This window comes from Monodelphis domestica, chromosome 1 (assembly GCF_027887165.1).
Source record: "Monodelphis domestica isolate mMonDom1 chromosome 1, mMonDom1.pri, whole genome shotgun sequence".
NCBI lineage: Eukaryota > Metazoa > Chordata > Mammalia > Didelphimorphia > Didelphidae > Monodelphis > Monodelphis domestica.
Window position 1 is genome coordinate 14740230 of NC_077227.1, and position 25427 is coordinate 14765656.

At 35.9% G+C, this 25427-nt stretch overlaps 1 protein-coding gene across 2 annotated transcripts in view; it reads right to left on the reverse strand.

Moving 5' to 3' along the window:
- Positions 1–25427, reverse strand: part of PCDH15 (protocadherin related 15) — a 1570906-nt gene that overhangs the window by 375172 nt on the left and 1170307 nt on the right. For both annotated transcript variants that reach the window (XM_056795634.1, XM_056795629.1), the window contains 3 exons: positions 20892–21026; positions 19239–19388; positions 2448–2641 (listed from right to left, as the gene is read on the reverse strand). In XM_056795634.1, the coding sequence (XP_056651612.1) occupies positions 2448–2641; positions 19239–19388; positions 20892–21026 (479 nt within the window). The remainder of the gene's footprint in view (positions 1–2447; positions 2642–19238; positions 19389–20891; positions 21027–25427) is intronic.

Below are 25427 nucleotides of genomic sequence, written 5' to 3' on the forward strand. Positions count from 1 at the left end.
GAGGACCTAAATGAATGCCAGAGCTAGATAGTGTAAATCTTGCACTTTGACTTGTGAGGTCAAATTATTTAAGTCTTTAAATCATTAAGACCTGGAATATTTTTTTGAATCCAATGACATTTTTATGCACCGAGACTGAGGAACAGGAGAGTTACCTGGTATGCATACCTTTGAGACCTGGAAAACTATACAGAGTCCTTCAGGTCAACTTTTATAAAGTTCATTCAACCATTCTCTAACCTTGTAACCTATCATACCTTTCCCTGGGGTTCAACTGAAATACTGACATCATGAGGACTGAATCCTGACCGATGCACCATGAAAATTTTTCTCAGACTCAAAAATAAAATAATTCTTTTTTATTTGTAAAGTAGAAACATTTTAAGTAGCATCTCTATAGATTTGAAACTGTAGATTGATATGTAGATCTCCAGGTGCAAATTCATCTTTGATATCCTAGGAGTTGGAAGGGACTACTTTAAATTTTGTAGGATTATCTATATTTCAATCTAGTGATACAAAAGTAATTTAATGATCATCAATTCAACCATCATCATCAGGGCCACCAAAAGATGAATCACAGGAATTAACCCAAATATGGCTTTCCACAGAAAATGTGTTGTAAGGGGTAATAGTATTGGAAATAGGTAGTAAAAGGTTAGCCATTCACATACTCATACTAAATTCTGTGACACCTTTTCTATAGGCAGACTTTTCACTCCATAATTACACAAGGGGACATCTATCTAATGTACTGGTGTAAGCTTTCCCATTTTAAATTTGCTTCTGACTTTCTGGAGTTTGTGCCTCAGCTACCTTTTCAACCTGCAGGTGCATTTATGTCCTGTGACTTTCTCATCATGAAAGATCTCTCTCCCCTTCTTGCCTCCTTCTCATCATAGTGAATTCCTCCTGGGATCTCCAGGTTGTGATGTGCTGAAGTCATCCTTATCTCATTCATTTCTCATTCTAACTTTCATGACTTGGACACTATTTTTCTACGTGAATATATTCCTTTTCATTCTATTATCCATCTTCCTTTCATGAATTATCACCTATTGGAATACACGTTCCTTAAAATTAGGGGTGCTTTCTTTTTATCAATCAATCGGTAAACCTTTATCAAGAACCTACTACACACCAACTAGGTTCTATGCCAAGTGCTGAGGATGAAAAACAATCAAACAATAATAGTTTCTGCCTTCAAGGATCTTAGAATCTAATAGGAAGACTAGATAGAAAAGAAAATGGAAAAACAGAAGATGAAAAGGGGTACAGAACATGGAGGCAAGTTCCCTAGAAGTCCCAAAGCAGTGTAGTTGGTAGCCAATCAGCAGAAAAACTGCATGGCACATCATCTTTAATTGGAGGCCCTAGAACATATGGCCTTGCCCTTCAGTTGCTTGTATTTGGATTTCCAGAACTTAACACAGTGCATAACGCACTGGAAACCCTATTTAATAAAAATGTTTTTGCCTGCCTTAGATCATTGCCTTCTTAAGAATACATGAATATATATATTTTTTCTAAAAGATTCAATTTAATTAGCTCTGTTTAAGGCTATTTTAGTTCTTCCTAAATTTGCTGTGCAAGGCCACGGAAGGTATGCTCTATCTACTTTTCTAGCCTTGTTTTAAATTTGACCTCTTCATCCTACTTTCTAATCAAATTGGCCTTTTTGCTGTTCCTCCTATACCACACTCTATCTAGTCTTTGGTTCTGGCTGGATTCTGTATCTAAACTTTACTCCCTCCTCCCTTCTACCTCTCAGAATTCCTCATCTATTTCAAGACTTAGAGAACAAACTCTTCTATAAAGCCTTTCCTGATGTCCTCAAATGCTAGAAATTTTGCCACCAAAATTTCCACCTGGAATTTTGTTTTACATAAATCTATATATGTGCAGGCTAATTTCTCCATGTTATTATCATGTGACTGTCATTCATATATGTGACATCATATGTGTCATTCATCTAACTTCTCGGACTACTTATATTTTCAAATACTACAACTTCTTGACAAGAAAATAAACAAGAAATGCAACTAGAAGGCCAAAATTAGAACTGTGTCTGGGCTCTGTGATCTTTGAGACATAGAAATCTGTCTCTTGCCCTTTGGTAATATGCAGACACATGCTTGTGTTGCTTCTGAAATCCCATCCATTACACAGGCCTGTATCCAACGACACATATAAAATTGATGGAGTTAATTTAAATTCCACATCTTTTGTGGTTTAATAATTGCTTTTATTGCTGATTTTTTAGTAAATTAAAGAGTGGTACAGGCAGTTCCCTGGAATCCAATCCCTGGGCCTTCCTGATCTAATTTAGATGTTTTAGGTGTGGGGGGGTGAGGAGGGGAAATCACACTGTGTCTCAATTTAATTATGAGGATAAATATAGGACCTGAAAAACAGACTCTCTATATGTGTATTATAATATAAATTACCTTCTTTCTTCTGGTGGGGCATTGTCAGCTGCTTGCACAGTGAGGGCATAGGTCCGTCCCACTGTCAATTCTACTCCTGGTGCGATAGTAACGAGACCTGTGGTTTTATTGATGACGAAGTCGCCTTGATCCCCAACGAGGATGCTGTACGTGATCTCCCCATTTGACCCTTCGTCTGCATCTACTGCGGTGAGCTGGAATTGAAAATCACACATAAATCTCTCAGGTCTCAACCTTTCACCAAATTGTCATTTTCCCCCCTAACTAGAGGTTTCAGAGGAAACAACAATCAAAGATGAGGGAAAGTTTTCTCCTTTGATGGTACCAAAAGAATCACACTTGGAAAGCAACACATTTTCTTTTGAAGGTGGATGAAGAAGGAATGAATTTCTTCCTTCTTGAGGTTTGTCTTTCCTTTAAATCAAAAGTGCAATAGAAGGAAACTCATAGAGTGGCTCCAAGGAAAGATAATAGTTTTGGAATTGAATGATGTAAGACCCAATTCTCTGCCTAACACTTGTCACCTACGTGACATCAGACAAAAAAAAAATGATGTTCTGTGTGTTTCTGTACCTTTATATAAAATGAAAGAATTTGTCTAAAGGAGCCCTGAGTTAGTATCTAGCACTTTATCTCTGATAATGTAGAAATTGAATTTATAAAAATAGTAATTTATAGAAAAGTTCTCAATTACTCTCTCTTCCCTTCCCACCTGCCTCCTAACACACACACACACACACACACACACACACACACACACACACACACACACACACACACAGAGTCCATCTTTATGAAGAAATTGCAAATGCTTCCCTTTTCATCTCTTAATTCTTCTAGTTACTAGAACTCTCCTCTTAACTTTTTTCTAAATCCTTCATACTATATCGTTCCCTGTAATGTCTCCTTTTTTTAAAAAGCAATCAGTAATATTCATTTTTACTAGAAGTGAATTATCTATCCTTATGAGTTGCTTTGTCCAGAAATATTTGATTTTTTTTGCTGGAACATGATTTTTTTTTTGCTGTATTGTGATTGAATATTTAACTGGATTCACTTATTTCAGCTGGCTAGTAAAAGTGATGTTTGGACGACTTAGGAGTTCTTCATCCTGATTCCTCTTGAAACATCAATTTTATTCATATTTAGTTTTAATTCATAAAGCTCTTCCTGCATTTGTACTATAGTGATCTCTATCAAGTGAATAAACTTCCCAAATGGACAACTATTAGCAAAGTTGTCAGAGAGAGGGTTTTCTAATTAAAGATGCTCATTTGTCAGCTTCCGAAAGTTGATTCTACAGGGAAAGAAAAGGCTGAGGGATGTTATAAAAGCATAACACCAGATGAATTTTAAGGATTTTAATGTCTACAAAATGTTTTACAAGCATAGAGATCTATATGTTCATTTAGAAGAAAACTGAGGTTCTCAAAAGGGGCTTGTCTAAGACTAAATGGCAGGTGAGTGTCAGAACCAAGATTCAAGTCTCGTCCTTTTACAAAGTTGAACACTATCTTCTATGTCAACTTTCTCGGTGCCAGACATTTATATATCTGTTAAATTCAAGCTTTGTATTTCTTACTGGCAGGTAACAAAGGTCATGATAAATCTGGGGCAAAATCAGAACAATTTAAATAAAATAAAATTAAATTAAATAAATAAAATAAAAATTATAGTTCAAAAAGTAAATATATATATGGGAATGATTAATTAACTTGTGCTAAATTAATTAAACCACAAAAGAAAGAACACAGGAATATATAGTTAGACTTGGAAAGGACATTAGACATCATTGAGTTGAACATTTTCAATTGATAGGTGAGGAAATAATAGGCTAGAGAAGTTAAATGACATGCCCAGGGCCAAACAGATAGGATCTGAGACAGGATTCCCACCTGACTTCAAATCAAACATTCTTACCACATGACTGTTTCAAATCTATGTTGGGAAGAGCATAATGCTAAATACAAAAATAACAAGCAAAATCATTTGGCAAAGTTAAGAGTTCCGGATCAGGAACTGAAATTACTGAGTTGGACCCTATTTACTATTTACTTCACTCCTCAAAATCCTCAAAGCTCAGCTCAAGTTCAAATTCCTTAATGACTTCATGACACAATTTCCAACTTTCCTATGGCTGCTGCCTCTCTCCATGAAATTACCTGGCATTTATTATGTGTATATATATATATAAAATTAATATTTATATTTTGATTATAAATATATACACCTACGTGTGTGTGTTTAAAAGAGAGAGAGAGAGAGAGAGAGAGAGAGAGAGAGAGAGAGAGAGAGAGAGAGAGAGAGCGAACGAGCACAGCATTGTGATGAGAGCTACTCTTAGAATCTGGAAAAGTCCTGGATTTAAGTTTGTCCTCTAACGTACAATGCATATATGAGCCTTGGGGTTGTTGGTTGGCATAGTGGATAGAGCAGCTGGCTTATAGTCAGGAATATTAAACTTCCTGAATTCAAATTTAGCCTCAGACACTTATTTGGGAATCTCTGGGCAAGTAACTTAACCCTGTTTGCCTTAGTTTCTTCATCTCTAAAATTAGCTGGGGAAGGAAATGACAAAGCACTCCAGTATCTTTGCCAAGAAAAACCTAAGTGGAGTCATACAGAGTCAGATACAACTAAAAATAATTAACCAACATCTGAGTCTTGGTAATCTCCCAGTTCTATGTACTTCGCAGAGAATTTGCTACTTGAATTCATAGAGACTTCTTTAGTGTGAGATCCCTATGTCAAAAAAAGGCATAGATCTAGAGCTGATCTTTGTCTCTCCTGTGGAAATATTCTATGTTTCCCAATAGAACACAATCTAATTTAGGTCAGAGATTTTTTGGTTTTTGTCTTTTTATGCTTAGAACCTTTCAAAGTGCTTGTCCATCATGGTAGCTTAGTAGAAGGCTACTGATTAATACATATTCTCAGTGGATTTCTCTATAAAATGAGAGAGTTAGAAACCCAATCATTCACATTCCTTCCACAATGATGTTCTATGACACACGTCAATAATGAGTTTATCGAAAATCCATTCCCAGTTTTATTTGAAGTTATTCCCATTTAAAAAACAATATTCTCAAGGATGTGTACTATAGAATGCCACTGTTCATTACCTTTAAGGTTTGAAGTTCAAGTACTTAACATTTATCCAGTTTCTGTGCCCATATTATGAATATAAATGATAAACACCTGGATTTCCAATATAACTTTTTAATTATAATTCACATATAAAAAGAAGAGTATAAATAATTGCAATTTACTTAGGACAGAGATTTTAGAGTGAAACTTAACACCAAGGTATGAAGTGTTTGGGGGTGGACAGATGTGGTTGTTGGAAGGAAAAGCTTCGCATAAAAAGATTATGGAAGTAGGACAAGAATGACAGGCCTGGTCCTGAAGGAAGAGGCAGAAGCTATTTATGGAGACAGTCAAAATGAATGATGGATTTTTGAATGGGAGAACCATCCATACCAGGCAAACTTGCTCTCTTTTATGGGTGGATAAAATTGGGAAATGAGTTGATGGTGGTAATATAGGATATATCCTCTATTTTAACTGTGATAAAGCTGTTAGCACAATGGCTTGGGAAATCTTAATTAAATATTAATTCTAGATATATTTGATATTGATATTCTTCCTGGGATTTAAATTGCCTAATAGAATTTTGTGGTTAATGCCAATATATGAAGATAAGAAAAGGTGTCAAGAGGGATGCTGCAGTGACAGGTTTTTTTTTTTTTTTTCAAATAGCTAACTTGTAGATAGGATGACCAAAAGGATTAATTGAATGAAAGGCCAGTATGTATTTAGCAATTGTTATAATTGCCATAAATAAAAATATAATGAGGAGAAATGGTTAGGGTCAGGAAGTCTTGAGTCAAAATTCTGCCTTTGGTATATTAGTTTGAGCATTGATGAACAAGTTCACTAAGTTTACAGTGTCATGGACATTTCTTTTTTATTTCTTTTTATTTCTTTTTTTTAAAAATTTGTTCAATTTCAAACATTATTCCTTGGTTATAAAAATCATATTCTATTCCTTCCTCCCCTACCACTACCCCTCCCGTAGCTGATGCGCAATTCTACTGGGTTTTACATGTGTCCTTGATCAGAACCTATTTCCATGTTGTTGGTGTTTACATTAGGACATTCATTTAGAGTCTACATCCCCAATCATAGCCCCTCAACCCATGTAATCAAGCACTTGTTTTACTTCTGTGTTTCTACTCCCATTGTTTTTTCTCTGGATGAAGATAGTCTTCTTTCTCATAAATTCCTCTGGATTGCCAGGATCATTGCATTGCTGCTAGTAGAAAAGTCAGTTACATTTGATTGTGCCACAATGTATCAGTTTCTGTGTACAACATTCTCCTAGTTTTGCTCCTCTAGCTCTGTATTAGTTCCTGGAGGTCTTTCCAGTTCACATAGAATTCCTCCAGTTCAGTATTCCTTTCAGCACAATAGCATTCCATCACCAACATATACCACAATTTGTTCAGCCATTCCCCAATTGAAGGGCATCCCCTCATTTTCCAATTTTTTGCCACCACACAGAGCGCAGCTATGAATATTCTTGTACAAGTCTTTTTCCTTATTATCTCTTTGGGGTACAAACCCAGCAGTGCTATGGCTAGATCAAAGGGCAGACAGTCTTTTAGCACCCTTTGGGCAGAGTTCCAAATTGCCCCCCAGAATGGCTGGATGAATTAACAGCTCCACCAGCAATGAATTAATGTCCCGACTTTGCCACATCCTTTCCAGCATTCATTACTTTCCTTTGCTGTCATGTTAGCCAATCTCCTAGGTGTAAGGTGATACCTCAGAGTTGTTTTGATTTGCATCTCTCTGATTATAAGAGATTTAGAATGCTTTTTCATGTGCTTATTAATAGTTCTGATTTCATTGGCTGAAAATTGCCTATTCATGTCCCTTGCCCATTTATCAATTGGAGAATGGCTTGATTTTTTATTCAATTGATTTAGCACTTTGTAAATTTGAATAATTTGTCATGGACATTTCTACAAGTCTGTATGTTATAGAAAAGTGAATGTTGTGGACTGAGAAACAGAGTTCCCCATCAGTAGTTCCCCCACATCAACGAAAGGAAAAGTATAGCCTCAAGATAAAAAAAAAATTAACCAAGAATTAAAATATGAATGAATGCAAAGAAGAAAGAAAAACAGAATTATGAAACAATATAAACACTTGCAAATTGATACATCTAGGCACAAAACACTACAGAAAATATATGGCAATTAAGGAAGCTAAGAAGGATTTAAGGAAATTGATGTATAATGGAGAGAGGATGAGATTTCGAGTTGAATGAATGAAGGCTCAATTTTGACTGACTTCTTGGTACATATGTGATCTTAGGTAAATTTCTTGAATCCTCTTGATCTCAGTTTCCTAACTATAAAATTAAAATTTTACACTAGAAAAAGGAGTCCTTGAAGCCAACTTTAAAAAAATAATTGCAATTATTAATTATTATAATTAATAAAATAAAATTTAAACTAATAAAATAATACACAAATAAATAATTACAAATAAATAATAAAAATTGATTATATTGTAATATAATTTGTTTCCTTTGAAATCTTCTATATTTTATTTAATGCATTTAAAAACATTATTTCAAAAAGAGGTCTTGACCAAGCTTGTCAAAAGCATCCATGTCACATAAAAATTTTGGTAAAAACCCCCCATGGACCTTGGTGAATATAAAGCCCCTTATAGACAGGTTCCAAGTAACCATTCCAGATTTACCCTTTCATGGATTTTCTGTTCCTTCCTAACTGACTTCTTTGCTGTTTCACCATCAAGATATTACATTTTCTACCTCCTTTCAGTCTTTGAAGCTCCAGAGCTTAGAAAAAAAATGAAATACATGTTTGTTGGTAAATTGGAATATAGGGATCTTTTAGGGAAGAATTTCCTCCCTCTCAAAGTAAATATGGACACATATGGGAATTGTCATGTTAGAGTATCCCAGGGCCCATTTAAGTGAATTGTCCAGCTTCACCAAGCTATCAAATTGCTTGATACCAGGCACTCCTGACTTGAAGGTCAGGCTACTTCTTGCCTGACATCTAGGAAGCATTTAGTAAATGGGCAGCTGGGTGGTAGAAATGTCTGGGAGTCAGGAAGACTCAACTTCCTTAGTTCTTTACTAGCTGTATTTCCCTTGACAAGTCACTCAACCCTGTTGAGTGGCCTCAGTTTCCTCACCTATAAAATGAGCTGGAGAAGGAAAAGGTAAAGAACTCCAGATCTTTCCCAAGAAAACTACACAACTGAAAAATGACTGAACAACAACAACATTTAATAAATAAGTGTTTTGGGAATAGTGGTAATCTTGTTTAATTCTTAATCATGGTCTGGATATTAGTCAATCATACTTCAGTGACTTGCTGATAAGTGAAATGGAATGTTTGAGGCTTTTAATATGAAAAACATTTTCTTCATGAGGGAGGATTTATTTTTTTAAATGTGTTTATGTATGCATGAGGCATAAGGAACAACAGAGTTATTGCTTGCATGAAACTAGAAGACATCTTATGGAATAAAGACCATGAGAGAGCACTCCTTGATATGGGATAAATTGAATACAGAATTGATCTAAGCAATGGAATCCTCTCTCTCCCTCTCTGTCTCTCTGTCTCTCTGTCTCTCTGTCTCTCTGTCTCTCTGTCTCTCTCTCTCTCTCTCTCTCTCTCTTTCTCTTTCTCTCTCTCTCTCTCTTTTTCTCTCTGTCTCTCTCTCTGTCTGTCTGTCTGTCTGTCTGTCTGTCTGTCTTTCCTTTTCCAAGCTCTGGTAAAAGTCAGATGTTGGAAAAGGATCCGGAAAGTCAACCTAAAGGTGAAAACACATTGTTCTCCTGTAAGTAATCTATGTTATCAGCAAAGAGAGCCTACCTGCTAAACAACATTCTTTCTCCAGATTGTACTTTTGCTTAGGCTGTGTGACTTACCTGGCATGTCCTCTCACTCTCTTCTCATGAGTAGAATATCTAGCTTGATTCCGGGCTTGGCACATATGCCAACTTCCCGATCCTCCAATTACTAATGTCCTCCCACTCCAAATTTAGTTTTATTCATTTTCTATATACAATGTTCTCTGTTTACATTTGCACCAAGTTTCATCCTATTATAAAATTTGAGAGTAGAGATTAACTTTAGTCTTTTGATGTCCAGAATTTCGCACAGTGTCTGGCACATGGTCGGTACTTAATCAAAGCCTGCAGAGTTCAAGGGGTGAATTGGATAGAAAGAAAGGAAAAGTAGGGGAGATGTGGCAAGAGAGAGATAGTTTGGCAATAGGGCTTACTGCATGAATTTGGTAACCCCTGAGTATCTTCGCTGACTGTTAGCCATTCATAATTCAGGCTGGCTCTGTAACCATCAGGCCCTTGGGGAATTGTTTTGTTGTAACTTGAATAACTACAACAGCCATTCCTGTCAAGATATTTCCAGGTTAAATTGAAAGTATATTAGCAGGCCACTGATTTATTCAAAAACAAAGTATGTCAAAGGGAAGCTACAAGAAGAGCCAGATAAAATAGGCACATCTAAGGGGAGAAACCAGTGGAGCACTCTCATTGACCAGTGAAGAATAATGTTTTAACCCAAGAAGTTAGCCATGTCTTGTTGTCATGGTTACAGAGGTTCATTCTTTCCTGATTGAAGGTGAAAGAAAAAGAAGGGTGATCCATGGTCCTGATTCTTTGTCTTTCATTTTTGTTTCTTTTCATCTATAATGAGTATGTCTACTAAGGTTTGTGATAGAGACTTGCTAAACAAACTATCCGGAATATACAAAAATCAGTCATAAAATCAGTCAGCAAATAATTATCAAGCACCCACTTATGTCCCTTTAGTCATCATTTTTTCCAGTTTAAAAACTCCCAATTCTTTCAAAAAATCTTCATAAGAAATGGATATCAAGGCTATTTACTAACCTCTTTACCATCTTCCAGACACTCTCCAGCTCTTCAATATCTTTCTAAATGTGGCACCCATTCTGTATCTATTCCTCTGCCTAGTTTCAGCTCTAAAGAACAGTATAGCCTGCTTCTCCAGTAAAGCTGATCACTTCTAACCTCATCACCATGCTTCTAACTTAGGTATTTACTGTTACCCCCTTCCTCAGCCTTTTCTCCATTCTGATGAGAGAGCTCAAGAATGGACTACCAAGCTTCAACCAGTACCTGCCTTTCTGGAGTACACAAACTGTACTCTGGGGCCCATTCCATTCTGTATCTGTTGTTTTAATTTGTTTAATTTAATGTTGTTTAATTTAAATAAAACTTGCCTTGTTTTAATTCCATAGATCTGAGTACTTCTTGACATCTTGTTCCTATCTTCTTTTGTGTGCAATCTCCCTGCCATCCTTTAGAATTTATATTCCTAGAGGTCAAAGGCTATCTTTTTTTTTAATTGTATCCCCAGCTTTTATGATAATGCCTACTATATATTGGACACAACACTCAACATAATGTACTGCAGGCTTGTTGGTTTGTTCTTTTTCAAAACTGCTACCTTCTGTTTTAGACTCAACAATACATATTAATTCCAAGGCAGGAGTGGTAAGGGCTAGGCAATGGGGGTTAAGTGATTTGCCCAGGGTCAAAAAGTGAGGAAGCATCTGAGTTTAGATTTGAACCCAATCTAGCACATATGATATTGACAGTATTGCCTTATCTCATATTGGATGCAATTGACTGTACACATGACCCAAATCCAAAAACAATTTCTATGGCTGTATGAGTGGGACCAATGTCACAAAGATGGTAAATTAACATTGGGAATTATAGAAATGTAATATATTATGTGGCAAAATTGGGACACTAATACACTGCTGGTTGAGTTGTGAATTGGTCCAACCATTCTTGAGGGCAATTTGGAATTATGTCCAAAGGGCTTTTAAAAATGCCTGCCCTTTGATACAGCCATAGCACTGCTGGGTTTGTAACCCAAAGAGATAATAAGGAAAAAGACATGTACAAAAAATATTTATAGCCTCACTCTTTGTGATGGCAAAAAATTGGAAAATGAGGGAATGCCCTTCTATTGGAGAATGACTGAAAAAATGTGCTATCTGTTGTTGATGGAACACTATTATGCTGAAAGGAATGATGAACTGGAGGAATTCTATGTGAACAGAACCACCTCCAGGAACTGATGCAGAGTGAAAGGAGAAGAACAAGGAAAATGTTGTACACAGAAACTGATACATTGTGGCACAATCAAATGTAACTGACTTCTCTACTAGCAGCAATGCAATGATCCTGGCAATCCAGAGGAATTTATGAGAAAGAACACTATCTTCATCCAGAGAAAGAACTGTGGGAGTAGAAGCACAGAAGAAAAACTTGTGATGGATCATGTGGTTTGATGGGGATATGATTGGGGTTTGGGCATTAAAAGATCACTCTACTGCAAATATGAATAACATGGAAATAGGTTTTAAACAACGATACATGTATAACCCAGTGGAACTGCTTGTCATTTCTGGGAGGGGGGAGGGAAGAGGATGGGAAAAATTATGAGTCATGTAACCATGGAAAATATTATAAATAAATAAATGGAATCTATTGACCAAACAACAAAGTGTACAGATGGAATGGTATAAATTTACAGAATAATTCATGAAAGTATGTGCTTGAAATAATTTTTGCCTTCTACACTGAACTCATCAGTTACCTTTCTAAACCTGCCCTGCTGCTCTTTTTTTCTAAATTCTCTTCCTCAATGAATGGTGACATTATCTTCATGAAGTCCTCTGCTAAAGCTTGGCTCTTCCCATGTTGCCACCCTCCCTCTCTTCTCTGACACAAACTCTTGACAAGTTTTATTTTTATATTCTCATGCCCTTCCCCACTGGTTACCACCATTGCAATTCAGACCACTATTGTCTCCTTCTTGGACTATTATAGTAACTTCATGATTGTTCTGCTTCTCCCCAGGGACTCCCTCTTTCAATAAATAATCCATTCATTGTATAGTCATAGAGTGTTATATTTGAAGTCAGGTAGATCTGGATTCATATCTTGTTGCTAAAACATAATAGAACTGTGACCCTAAGCTTTCTGGGTTTAACCTTTTAGGCCTCAGTTTCCCAGTTTGTACATTTGGGACATCAATAGCTTTAGTGACTTCCTCTCAGGGTTATATAGATTGAAATAAAGTGATTAAGCACACTTCAGTCTTTAAATCTTTTGTGGAAGTTCACACAGAGCTCCAAGTAATTTTTCCCCCACCTTGTCTCACTCATTTCACTCTATTTGACCTTTTCAAATAAAATTAATTTATAGAAACTTATATTATGGTTCTATGAGTAATCTTTATCCCCTTATTATATTGCCTTGGCCTGAAGGCTCTGTCAGTGTTATTATAATCTTCATATTTCTAACACTTATCACAGAGCACAATATCTAGTAGTATTTGTCCAATAGGATAACTGGAGGGTATTTTGTAACCTTGTGTGCTTTCAATTACTTTACCTAGTAACGATCATTTTCCACAAGACTAAATGCATCATATTGTAAAATATAGATAGATAAAGATCAATGCAAGACTTTGATACATTGTCCTCCATATTCTGGACATATTTAACAGTATCAAAACCCTTTTTGGTTCCATTTCCCATGGGGCTTCATATCTGTTTGAGGTCATTCAGAAAACCTTTAGTTTCAATATTTGACTGGGTCCTTAACATCCTCTATGCTATTCCTGTCATTTTATAAGTAGGGACACTATGTCCCAGATGTTCAAAGAAGTGACTAGTCCAAGAGAATAAAAGTTACAGATGAAAAATAAATTCTCAATTTATTACTGAAAAAAATGTATGAAAAAGGAAAGACTTCCTAAGCCATTCCAGGCTATCTCCCATCAGGTATTAGTCTGGAGATAATGGATATGGGGAAGGGAGATCAGGAGAAGCTTCCTGTAGAATGTGGCATCTGAACAGAGATTTCAAGCAAGTCAGGATGTTCTGAGACAGAGATATTAGACATTGAGGTCAGCAGCCCTCCTAAGCATAGACCGAACCAGATTATTATAGAACTGGAAATATTTAGCAAAGTAAATTTAAAAAATAGTTAGGACATGAATAATACTATTGTTTTAAGTCACCATTCATCCTGCAAGACTCCTTGTTTTGGTCTAGAAGCCCATTTATATTTCAATGTAACAACACTGTTCCATGAAGTCGAGGTTAGCATGGAAGGCTTGCTAATGCATGCAGGCCAGGTTGTTCAAAGGCAAAGAAATAGGAGAAATGTTCCATAAATAAAATCAAGAGAGCCAGTTTGGCTAGAGAGTGAAATGTGGGAAATAGAATAGTAAAAAAAAAAAACTTCATGTCTGAGTTGAATTTAATATTTTGTTTCTATTTCAGAGTAGATCATATTTTCCTCATTTGCTATCGTCTATTATTGTATTTTCTGCAGCTATATAAATATCATGATCTTAGTCATAGACAACCATATATTTTTGTTTATAAATATACTGTTATATAAAATATATACATATATGCATATATTTCTAAACACATGTATAGACACATAAACATATATAGACAGACATATACATATATACATACAGATATATTTGAAGGAAGAGAGACAGGGAAAGAAATAGAGAGAAAACATGGAATTAGGACAGGAGGACAGATCAGGAAGGGACAGCAAAGCAAGGACACACAATTACTTTCTTGGGAGACAAGCTTAGCTCTAGAAGACTTTTTAAAGCAGGGTGTAGAGTCATTTCTACATTAACTAATCAGGGATGTTCCCATTTTCCTTAGACAATGGCTACCTTTGAAGTTCTTTTATCCTCAGAAGGGGTAATGGACCATTTATGAAAATACAGAGAATGTTTCCCATTAGTACAAAGGTCTGATTAATTCTGACTTTGGATCCAATTTGTCGACATATTTGATGAATGCCATTGTGTAGTGGAGTTGAGATTATCAACGACTACAATTTTCCTTCTACTCCATGAAGGGTATTGCTATAATTCCTTTACTAAAAAACTACTTTTGAGCCACATCTAAAAAATGAAGTCTTGGGATATTTAACCCTTTCTAAGCCACCAAGATTTTTTTAACCATTTTTTTAAGGTAATGGAGAAACTCATCACTAATCAACTTTATTCCCTACTCTATTCTCCTAGCTCTCAGACTAACAGCAGCACTTGATGGTCTATAAAGACAGAGACCCCCTGCCTCTTAGGAATTACTGCAAGACTAATTTTAGAACAAAAAAGGTACATAGAGTCAAGTCACTTTTGGCTAGTTTCTCAGTATTGATTTACTTTACCATGTAAAGGTAGTCTCAGATTGCTTTGTTTTGTATGATTCTATGATAGAAATCACATCATAGACACCTGAGTCACAGGTGGTTGTTAACTCAAGCTGTCTCCCAGTAGGATACCAAAATACTTGGATGAAAAAGGTGTAACAATAGGACCTTGTCCTTTGGGAACTGTGTATAATAAGCCAGTTCTATGCTGACTCATTGACTAAAGGTAAGGAGCCGAAGCAGATTAAGCAGTCTGAGATGTACACATCTAGAAGATGCAGTTAAGCTAAGGGCTCACCTCTGTCTTTAAGTATTTTGATTCTACTAGAACTAGATGATATTGTAATACTTAGAATGATAATTACTTATTAAACGATTTCAACTAGGCAGTTAATCCACAAAATATATTCCATGCTAAGGGCAGTGAGAAGCACTAATAATAGATTGCTTTTCCTCAAAGTTCTTATATTCTATCGGGGGGACAATAAATAAGGAAGAAGATTTTAAGTTCAATTAAAAAAATGAAGGTTAAATATGAAGTAAATAAATTAAAAATGAATCTAATCATAGTACTGAGATATCTGGAACTGAGATGGTACTTCTGAGGGAAGTACTAGTAGACCAAGATATTGATTAGACCATCCATTCTTTCTATATGAGGTTCCATGTGTTAGTTTGTGGCTACAGAGGCCCAGAAGAGAAAATACCCCCTGTGACACTGATGGCACATTATGAGGGAATATGAAGGAACAAATAGAGCAGCATCTCAGTCTTTCTTGGTTTTCTTTTCTACAGACATGTGTATTGGTTGATACCAGTAAATGAAGCCAAAATTAAGGACACGAGTGGTTGTACATCGTGTTATTGCTCTGCTAGCAAGTGTACAATGTCTTTACTCAGTTAACTATTCCACAACTTTGTTAGAATATATACACTCAGATTACAATCCTGCTAAATGGTACACAAAATTTATTATTGTCTAATTGCCAGATTCTGGGAAGGAAAAAGTCTTAGTTACATAGCTTGTGAGTATCATGCCTGGTGATTAAACTTAGTTTCAAGGTCAGCGATTTCTTCACAATATCATAATGTCTTTATGGTGATGATGGACAAGATAAATTGGAGGTGAGGATGTTAGGAGATCCCAGGAAGAAAGTGGAAGAACATAGCTGTGGATCTGAAGCTTAGTAGAAAGGCCAAAGGGTGAAGATACACACTTTGTAACCAGGATCTTGACTTTCAGAGAGGGAAAGAACCTTAAGCATCTTGGAGCCCCAAACTCTCATTTCAGTTTAGGTCAAGAAGATGATGGAACTTGCCCAGAGAGTTACACATTGAAATATGGTCTTCTAAGTCCAGAAATGTGACAAAATCAAATGATCACTGAACTTGGAGTCACAGACACACATTCAAATCCTGGTTCTGCCACTTATTACGTGAAAATCAAAATCAACTTATGGGAGGATAGTCAGTTAACTTCTCTAGGCCATAGATTTTCTTTCTATATTTAAATGTAGGAAGACTCATTTCTTGTATTGTATCTATTGTATCTCATTTAAAAAGAGACATGATACCCAAACAGTCAATCTCATAGCCCTTAAATTAAGAGTGGAAGTCTTTGAAATTGTGATGATATTGCATAAAAGCCATAGTTAGAAAGATCAAAGACACTTGAGATCAGGGATCAGGTATAAATTAGCAAGTGAATTGAGAAGAGATAGATTCAAGATATTGGGAAAAGGATGGCATTCTAAGGAATCATTAAATAAAAGCTAACCCATAGTTGTAGAAAGAGAAAGAGATGCCAAGGAGAGTCATCCATCTCTGCAGGCAGAATATGAATAAAAAGCCTGGGCCAATGAAAGACCTGCTAAAAGCTCAGCTTCTTTTCCATCCTTCTATCTCAATGCTTGTGCACTCACAAATAATAGAATTTTTTTGTTATACAAATGTTACCAATAAATGGAATTTACTTTGTCCCCAGATAGCAAAGGTTGACTACAGATGGCTATAAATAGAAAATTAGGCAGAGACCCCAAACTCAACTTAAATGTTAGGAGTGTAATGAGAGCAAACATTTAGATAGCTCTTATTCTGAGCCAAGTACTATGCGAAGCACTTAATAATTACTATTTTATTTAATTCTCACAAAAATGAAGGGGGATATATGCTTTTATATCACCATTTTACATATAGGGAAACTGAGGCTGCCAGCAGTTAAATTGTTTACCTAGGGTCATACAGCTTTTAAATCTCTGAAACCATATTTGACCTCAGATGTTCCATATTACAGCCCGGTGCTCTCTTCACTGTATCACAAGGACTCAGAGGTTATACTGTTTAAAGCAAGCTAATTATTGTAACATGATGTTGCATATTCATTAAGGTAATGAGGCTAGTGGACATCTAAGATTTCTGAGAGAGCAAAAGCAAAGACCCTACTGTCCTGTGATCAGTTTACTAGATTATCAGTGGTAGGTAAAGCCTTGGGGAAAAGTGAGATTACCACAAAGAGAAGTAGCAGAAGACAACAAAGAATTCTGAGATGACAGCATTAGGGAACTCCTACATGGAGGAGATGGGCTAAGAAGATCCAATACAGAACAGAAGAGGAGAAACCAGATAGTCAGAAGCAAGGAAATAAAATGCTATAAAAACCAAGAGAAGAGAAGAAAGTTCAAAGAAGGAGCTATTATTTAGCAGATGCAAATGCAGCATGAATTGTAATGAACTCTATCATTTATATATGTTTTGTGTCCTAACTATTTTTTTAAACCCTTACCTTCCACCTTAGAATCAATACTATGTATTGGTTCCAAGGCAGAAGAGTAGTAAGGGCTAGGCAATGGGGTCAAGTGACTTGCCCAGGGTCACACAGCTGGGAAGTGTCTGAGGCCAAATTTGAACCCAAGACCACCAGTCTCTAGGCCTAGCTCTCAATCCACTGAGCTATCCAGCTGCCCCCTTATGTCCTAACTTAAAAAAACAAACCACAACACTTGGAAATGGTCTCACCACCACTGTGACCTTAGGCAAGTCACATACTTATATGCTCTCTATTAGTCTCAATTTCCTCAGCTGTAAAAAGGAGGGTTCGCACTCAATGACCATTAGGGTCCCTCCTAGTTTTAAATTTATGATAATAAGAAGGTAGTTCATAAAGTCCACTCCTTTAAAATTGGATAATTAATGAAAGGGGAAAAAAACTAAATAGAAATCAAGAATGAAAATATGCATCCAGAAGGGACTTGATTGGATACTTAATCCCAATTTCTTATTTTACAGATAAGGAAACTGAGTTTCAAAGTACTAAAGTCACTTTCCCAAGGTTCCACAGCTGGTGAATGGCTGAGTCAGTATTTAAAACCAGATACTCTTCTTCTAGAACCAGAAGTTTCTCCACTAGATCACAGTATCTTCCTCAGTAAAAATTTTCCCTCTCCCCTTACTCCATTCCTTTAGAGTCCCAATATCAAAGAGGAAATTATCAATGCCCTTTGCTATAACTTAATCTGACCTCATTTCCTATTGAAATGGAGGAGCTAGGGACTAGAATTAAGGAGTCATTTGTCTTTTCTCTGCCTTCTAAACTCTCTGTGTGAGAAAAGAGTCTTAAATGTGACCTCAATACCAGCTGTAATGACAAAAGTCTCACGGCATAGGACTGATGCTTAGAATGGAAGTATACAAGCTTAAATAGGAAACTAATAATGATATTAACAAAAAGAAGCAAAGATGGCCTAGACATCCATGTTCACATGTTAAAAAAGTATCTTCTATCAAATTAAAATACTTAAATAAACCAATAAAGTAATGAACTAGTGAAAATGTAAAGGCCTCCAATGATGTTAAAACACATTTGTATCTACATAATTAATGCCTTGTACCAAATTGCGCCTGTGCATTTTTTTCCATTTTCTGCTTTTTGATGTTAAGCAGGTTTGGCAGGAAAAAAATAAAGGGAAAGAAAGAGAGAGAGAGAGAAAGAGAGAGAGAGAGAAAGAGAGAGAGAGAGAGAGAGAGAGAGAGAGAGAGAGAGAGAGAGAGAGAGAGAGAGAGAGAGAGAGAGAGAGAGATGTACATTTCAGAATCAAATTGTAAACCTTAAAATCTGGATGGAAACTCAAGAGTCCCTGTTGTCTTAGATCTTCATTTTACAGATGAGGAAAAGGAATTTATATTGGTAATTATAAAACTACAAAAATTATGGTAAAGTGAACCAAATACTGGATTCCAAGAAAGGAAGTCCTGGTCTCAGATCACATCTCTAATACTTACTGGTTCTATGATTATAGACTAGTAGTCTAATTTCTCTGAGCCTCAGTTTCTTCATTTGTAAGATGGAAACAATAACTCTAGTAGCTTTATTATAAGATTGTTGTGAGTTTGAGTAAGACCATGTGCATAGAATTCTTTCTGAATTTCAAAAGTCCTCATCAATGTCACTTACAAGGGAAAATAGACTTGTCATGAGATGTTACCTGTATGACGCTGTCCCCAGGACTCATGTCTGTGTAAACATAAACATCATAGGAGATTGCAGGGAAGGTTGGAGTGTTGTCATTCGCATCAATCACCTTGATGTTGACTGTAACAGGGCTGCTTTCTTGGACACCATCAAATGCAGTTAGCTTTAAAAGAAAAAAGAATCCCAGATCTTTAAAAAAGAAGTCCTAAGCCCAAGAAACTTCATGACACAAAAAGGCTATCTACCACCATAGACAGAGGCCAATTGCATATTGAAACACACCACTTTTTACTTCATTTCCTCCATCAATTTTTGTCTAGTATAAGCAATACATGTCTTCTTTTACAAAATGGACATATATATTATATGATAATATATGTACAATCTATATCATGTTACCTGCCTTCCTGGGGAGGGTCAAGGACTGGGAGGGAGACAGAGAACAGGGATTGCCAAATATCAGGAAATGAATATTTTAAAATTACATTGACATGTAATCTGGAAAAAAATTAAATTATGGTAATGAAAATAAATATAAATAAAAAGGAGTCCTAATATAAATCAAGGCTGAATAGAGTACATTTATGGAATTGACTTTTTTTCTAATATAAATATCACTAAAAACTCTTGCTATTAAAAATATAATTATCCCCCCCCATTAAACACACACAAACACACACAGATTTGCACAGATTTTTGCATAATGAAAAAACAGTGTGATCTGGAATTCCAAGAAAGCTCTAAAGCCAGGTCAACCTCATCCTTTTTATTACTAAGACCAGGTGCATTCTGAATTAATGTTTATTCTCAATGTATAGAAAACTTTGAAGTGGATGGGTTTGTAGGGACAAGAATAACATAGAAATGTGGCAGATTCTTAAAAATCTAATATGTGAATAACCTTCTGATTCCCCTTAGAATTCTTTCACTCTTTTAAATAAAAGTTTATCTGCTTATGAAGATATAATGCCAGTTCATGCAGGTCAGAAAAAAAATTTCAGTCACTGTGAGGATCAAACAAAATGAAGTATGGAAAAGTCCTCTGAAAATGGCTATATGCTATCCAAATTTAAGAGACTCTGACTCTCCTATCTCTGTATCTCTGTTTCTATCTATTTCTCCATTTGTCTCTGTCTCTGTCTGTCTCCCTCTATAGTCCTTTTTCCCTTAAAAATCAGGAGTTACAACAATAATTTTGTAATTAGGGGAGATTTCAAGTCAGTATGGAAGTGCCCTCTACTGATGGGAATCTATTACCATTCTAGAATATAATTTCAGAGAGCTGATCAGGGTACTGAAAGATAAATTTGTTTGCTCATGATCACATCTGTACAAAACAGGAATTGAACCTGAACTTTCCTTACTGCCGGGCTGATGTTGTAACAACTACAATACTTTATCTTTTTGAATTAGTGATATTACTAAGATAAATTTGATACACAAAAATTCCAGATGTCTCCAATCATGAATTTAGTCCAGTTTTATAGTCACAAAGAGAAGAAAGCTGCATAAGGCATTTCTTATTTATATATTTTTGAGCTACTACATGGAAATATTGTTCTTCTCACTCCCACCCAAAATGCACTGGCCTTTTTTTTCACTTTTGAAAAACAGCCCCCATTCAATGACATCAGAATTCTTTGCGCAAAGATGACAGGATGCTTACCGAGAAGGTGTAATACTGCTGTTCTTCCCTGTCCACCGGCTGAAGCAAGGTGAGGTAGCGTGTTATACCAGATGGAGTCACAGTGAAGACTGAGGTGTAGTCATTCAGAAAAAGATGGACTTCAGGGTCTTTTGTCTTTAAAAATAAAATATCATTTCTTAAAATTCTGATGAGCCATTTATCTAATACTTAGAAAGAATCTCAGAGTTTAGAATATGAAATTAATAAAGAATTTACCTAACCTATCACACTAACCAATAAGGGAATTTTTCACCTCAGTAACTCAGAGAGGAAGCAAAATGATCCTAGAACTCTGATCTTTTGGAGCAGACAACACAATATATAAAACAACAATTCATGTGATTTTGAATACATAAAAATATGAAAGGAGGAAAAGATTTTGAAAGAAAATGCAATTATACTCAAAAAAGCCACATTTCTGCCATTTACTAAATCGCCAGGCAATCTCTAATTTATGCACAAAATGCCTGAACATTGAGTTGGAAGTCAGAGGACATAGACCCAGAGTGACTATAGACGAGATACTGTTCTTCTCTGGAACTCAGATAGAAAGATTTTGGTACGGGAGATGAGATGAGATTGAGATGAGGTCAGCACCATCCTTCTTTTAGTAGAAAGGTGAAGGATTTCCAGTGTATAATGTTCCAAAGATAGCATTATTATGTTTGTTGGTTTTGCTTAATTCTTTTATTTGTTATTGTTGTTACAAAGAGAGATCTCATTCAGTAGTTTTGTTGATGATTATATTTCTAGCAAGATTAGAATGTAATATTTTCCTGTCATTTAAAAATATATTTGTAAGGTTTAACTTATGATCTCTATTTTTTTTTTTTTGCTATCTTTCTACTCCATCATTCTAACTTACATATTTCTTACATAAGAATACCCTCTATGGTGTTATTTAGGAATTCCTCATTGACTGCCAAAGTTTAGGACTGCCCTCTTTGGTCCCTCCCTCCACAAACACACCTCTCCTTTCCCTTCTCTCATAATGCCTTAAAATGCCAGAGAGAGTTTTTCACTGGCTATGGTTCTAGCATCTTGCCCCTTTCCTATACTAGTTTGAGAAAGGAACCATGAAGTCTACAGTGACAATCTGGCCAAGATACCAGAGATAAAGGAAAAAAAAAGTTCCTCCTTGACTTCTCATCCTTCCTCTCTGCCCAATCAATAGAGCTTGCCCAACCTTGACATTTCTATCTTAGACAAAATCACCTTATTCCTTCTATATTCTCCCTACCATGACTATCCATCAATTCTTCAAACATCATCCTTACCTCATCGACCTGCTAGTCCACGTTCTGGTTCCTAAGGGTCTGGATTTTCTTTGGACACATATAGAAATCTTACTTCATGCTCCAAAAACTTTCCATTAATACTCACTGTCTCTAAAGTCTCTTAATTCTAAAGAGGTTGGGAACAAAGAGAATTTTACCATTGTCACTAGCAGTATAAACCCACAGATGACTTCTAGAGAGGTCTAGGTTTGCTTCAAGCTCAGAAGAATAGGAGAAAAACTGCATGGGGTTATTGTTCTAGAGAGAATTAAAGGACAAATAGCAGAGCTAGGACTGACATTGCATTCTTCTCCATCAAATAAAACCTCATTTCTACTACTCCCCCAATGCCTCTACTAGTTGTCTGTTTGATGAGAGATTCAGTTGTTCATGGATTAACATCTCTAAGGATTATGCTTATTATTTATCCACATTTTAATTCCATAAAATGTCTCCAGAGAGGAGTCAATCACAGAAGATCTATTTTAATTAAAGAATTTCAGTTCATTGAATTGAAAACACAAGAATTCACTTGCTACCTGAGATTCTGAAACTCATGATAAATAGTCTATGGGACCAAGTATGATTAAAATTTTTTAAATTTATTATCCAGAATTTTCTAGATCTGTAATGAATAACTTTTAAAAGATAAAAATATTCATATAAAAATGATTCAAGGAATGAAACCATTATATTGGTAAACTGCAAGGCAGCAAGAAAAAATACAAATATTGGTGGAGTAAGAGGCCATAAGGAAAATACTTGTGATATGAGAAAGGGTGGATGTGATATAGAATAGGAAATTATTGGTAGGAAGGAAGAGACTTGAGATTAATATGGTTTTCAGTAAGTTAAATTCATTCTCTCAGGAAGAGCAGGGAACCCACAAGATTTATGTCCTTAGCAATTGACTCATTTGTTCAGGTTAGAAAGCTCCAAATAACCACTTAGGTTTTATGCAGATCTGCTTTAATCACTTCTCCCTCCCATCCCAAGTGTAGATATCCTGCTCATTTATAACCTGAGACCAAACACAAAGGAGCACAATTTACAAATGATTATAACGAATGTTAATTTTCCATGTGGAGGATCCAAATAGGGCATCCCCTTCAGTCTTAGTTTCAAGTGGAATTTCATTAAATATCACATAGGTTTGCTATAAGGTGGGGCAGGGGTGCAGAGTACAAGCAAAGAGCAGCTGCTAAATGGAACCATACTGAGCTAATACCCTAATTTAAAGGCTTTCCATTTCCTAGTGTAATGAGAACAAAATACATATGGAGCCCCGATTTAGCCCCCAATGTGATCAAAACTGATGAATTAAAATAGAAAATAAAATAATAAGAATGAGCAATAGGCAATTCTATAAGTTGTCTCACTGGTAGGAGGACACTGGCAGTAGGATGGTGTTGTCAACCAGTCTTTTATTCTGGGCAGTGTACTCTGAAGTCATTCTATCATAGGGGTCATCTATTACTTTGGCTGACGGATGGAAGCACATTTAAAATATTTGTTGGTTTTATCTTTATTATCATGTAAACTCAATAAGGGCACAACATGCCTAAGTTTCACATCTCCCTCAATAATTTGCATAAACATATGCAGACAGACAGGAGGAACTTAATAATTGCTTGTTGAATCAATGCATGAATCAATCGATTCATTAATTAACCTTAATTTTTCAATATCTCATATGTGTAAAAATTGGAGGATTAAACATAATACAAATTGCAGTTGTTCACTTATATTCTTTATTTTTTAAACCTTTATTTTCTGTCTTGGAACCAATACTGTGTATTGGTTCCAAGCAAAAGAGTGGTAAGGGCTAGGCATTGGGGGTCAAGTGACTTACCCAGAGTCACACAGCTGGGAAGTGTGATACCAGATTTGAACCCAGGACCTCCTATCTCTGGATCTGGCTCTCAATCCACTGAATCACCCAGATGCCCCAGTTTACTTATATTCCATAGAAGGAGATATCATGAGTATGTATTTTTTTTTTATGTATGCATGTGTGAATGTATCTATCAAGGCAGAATTATGCTAGATGTGATTTTATTATTTTTAATGATTTATATGAGCCTTTTGGAACTTCCAATACATAAGGATTTGAAAATCAAGGAGATATTGCGTTACATTATATAGTAGAGAGTTTGAGTTAAAGAAAACAAGTCAAATCTCTCCGTATCAACATTTTCTTGTCTTGCTTTTTTTATTTTTTGACTTGTTCCCGACACATTTCAGGATTCTCATTGCATTCTTAAGTATTTTAGGTAAGAGTTTTGATCCAAAGGAAAGCTCATCCTCATGCTCCCTATAAGAATCTTGCTTTCAGGACTGCTATCTATGACTAATAGCAATAGTAGAATACTTTTTTTTTTTGCCTAGAACTCCAAGCTTAAGGAAATTCCAAGTGAGCAAGATCCAATCTCCTTCCTTTATTATGTGGATTTCTCTCTTTCTTCTCTGATTATCTTTCCTGAATTTCAATGCCTTTCCTCTGCAACAATCTATCTTCTACCACGTTTTTGAACCTTCTCCTCCTGACTCTAACCTACCTTCTAGCTGATTATTTCTGCCTTGTGTGGCTACTTTTGTCATTCTATTAAACTGGCTGCCAGATGCAAAATATTTCATCCTTATTCATATCAGAACTTGAGACTCTGCCCCTGAATTCAAACTGCGCTATAACAGTTGAGGTATCATCTTGTCATTTGTGGATTCAAGCCTCCATTTTACTATCTAGTCATCAGTCCAAACCATGGTCATTGGTGTCTGATTCTTTCCCTTTTCCAGGTCCCTGTTAAAAGTCATGTTTTCTTCCTTCCTCTCTGGTATTTTTACAGTTACACAGTGCCTGATTCATAATAAGCACCTCATAAAAGTACATATTTGTGTCATCTACTATCATTTGTCAATCATTGGTGCATCTAATCTATCATCTATTCATCCATCCATTCATGGATCAAGCTGTGTATCTATCCTACCCTAGTATTCAACATTTCACCTATCATCCCTGTACCTTTCCTTTAGCTATCCTTCATTTGTGGAATATATCTCCTCCTTTCCCCTGCCTTTTAGCATCTCCAATTTCCTTAAAAACTCATATCATTAGGGGGCAGGTGGGTGGTTCAGTGGATTGAGAACCAGACCTAGAGATGGGAGGTCCTAGGTTCAAATCTGGTCTCAGACACTTCCTTAGCTGTGTGACCCTGGGAAAGTCACTTGACCCCCATTG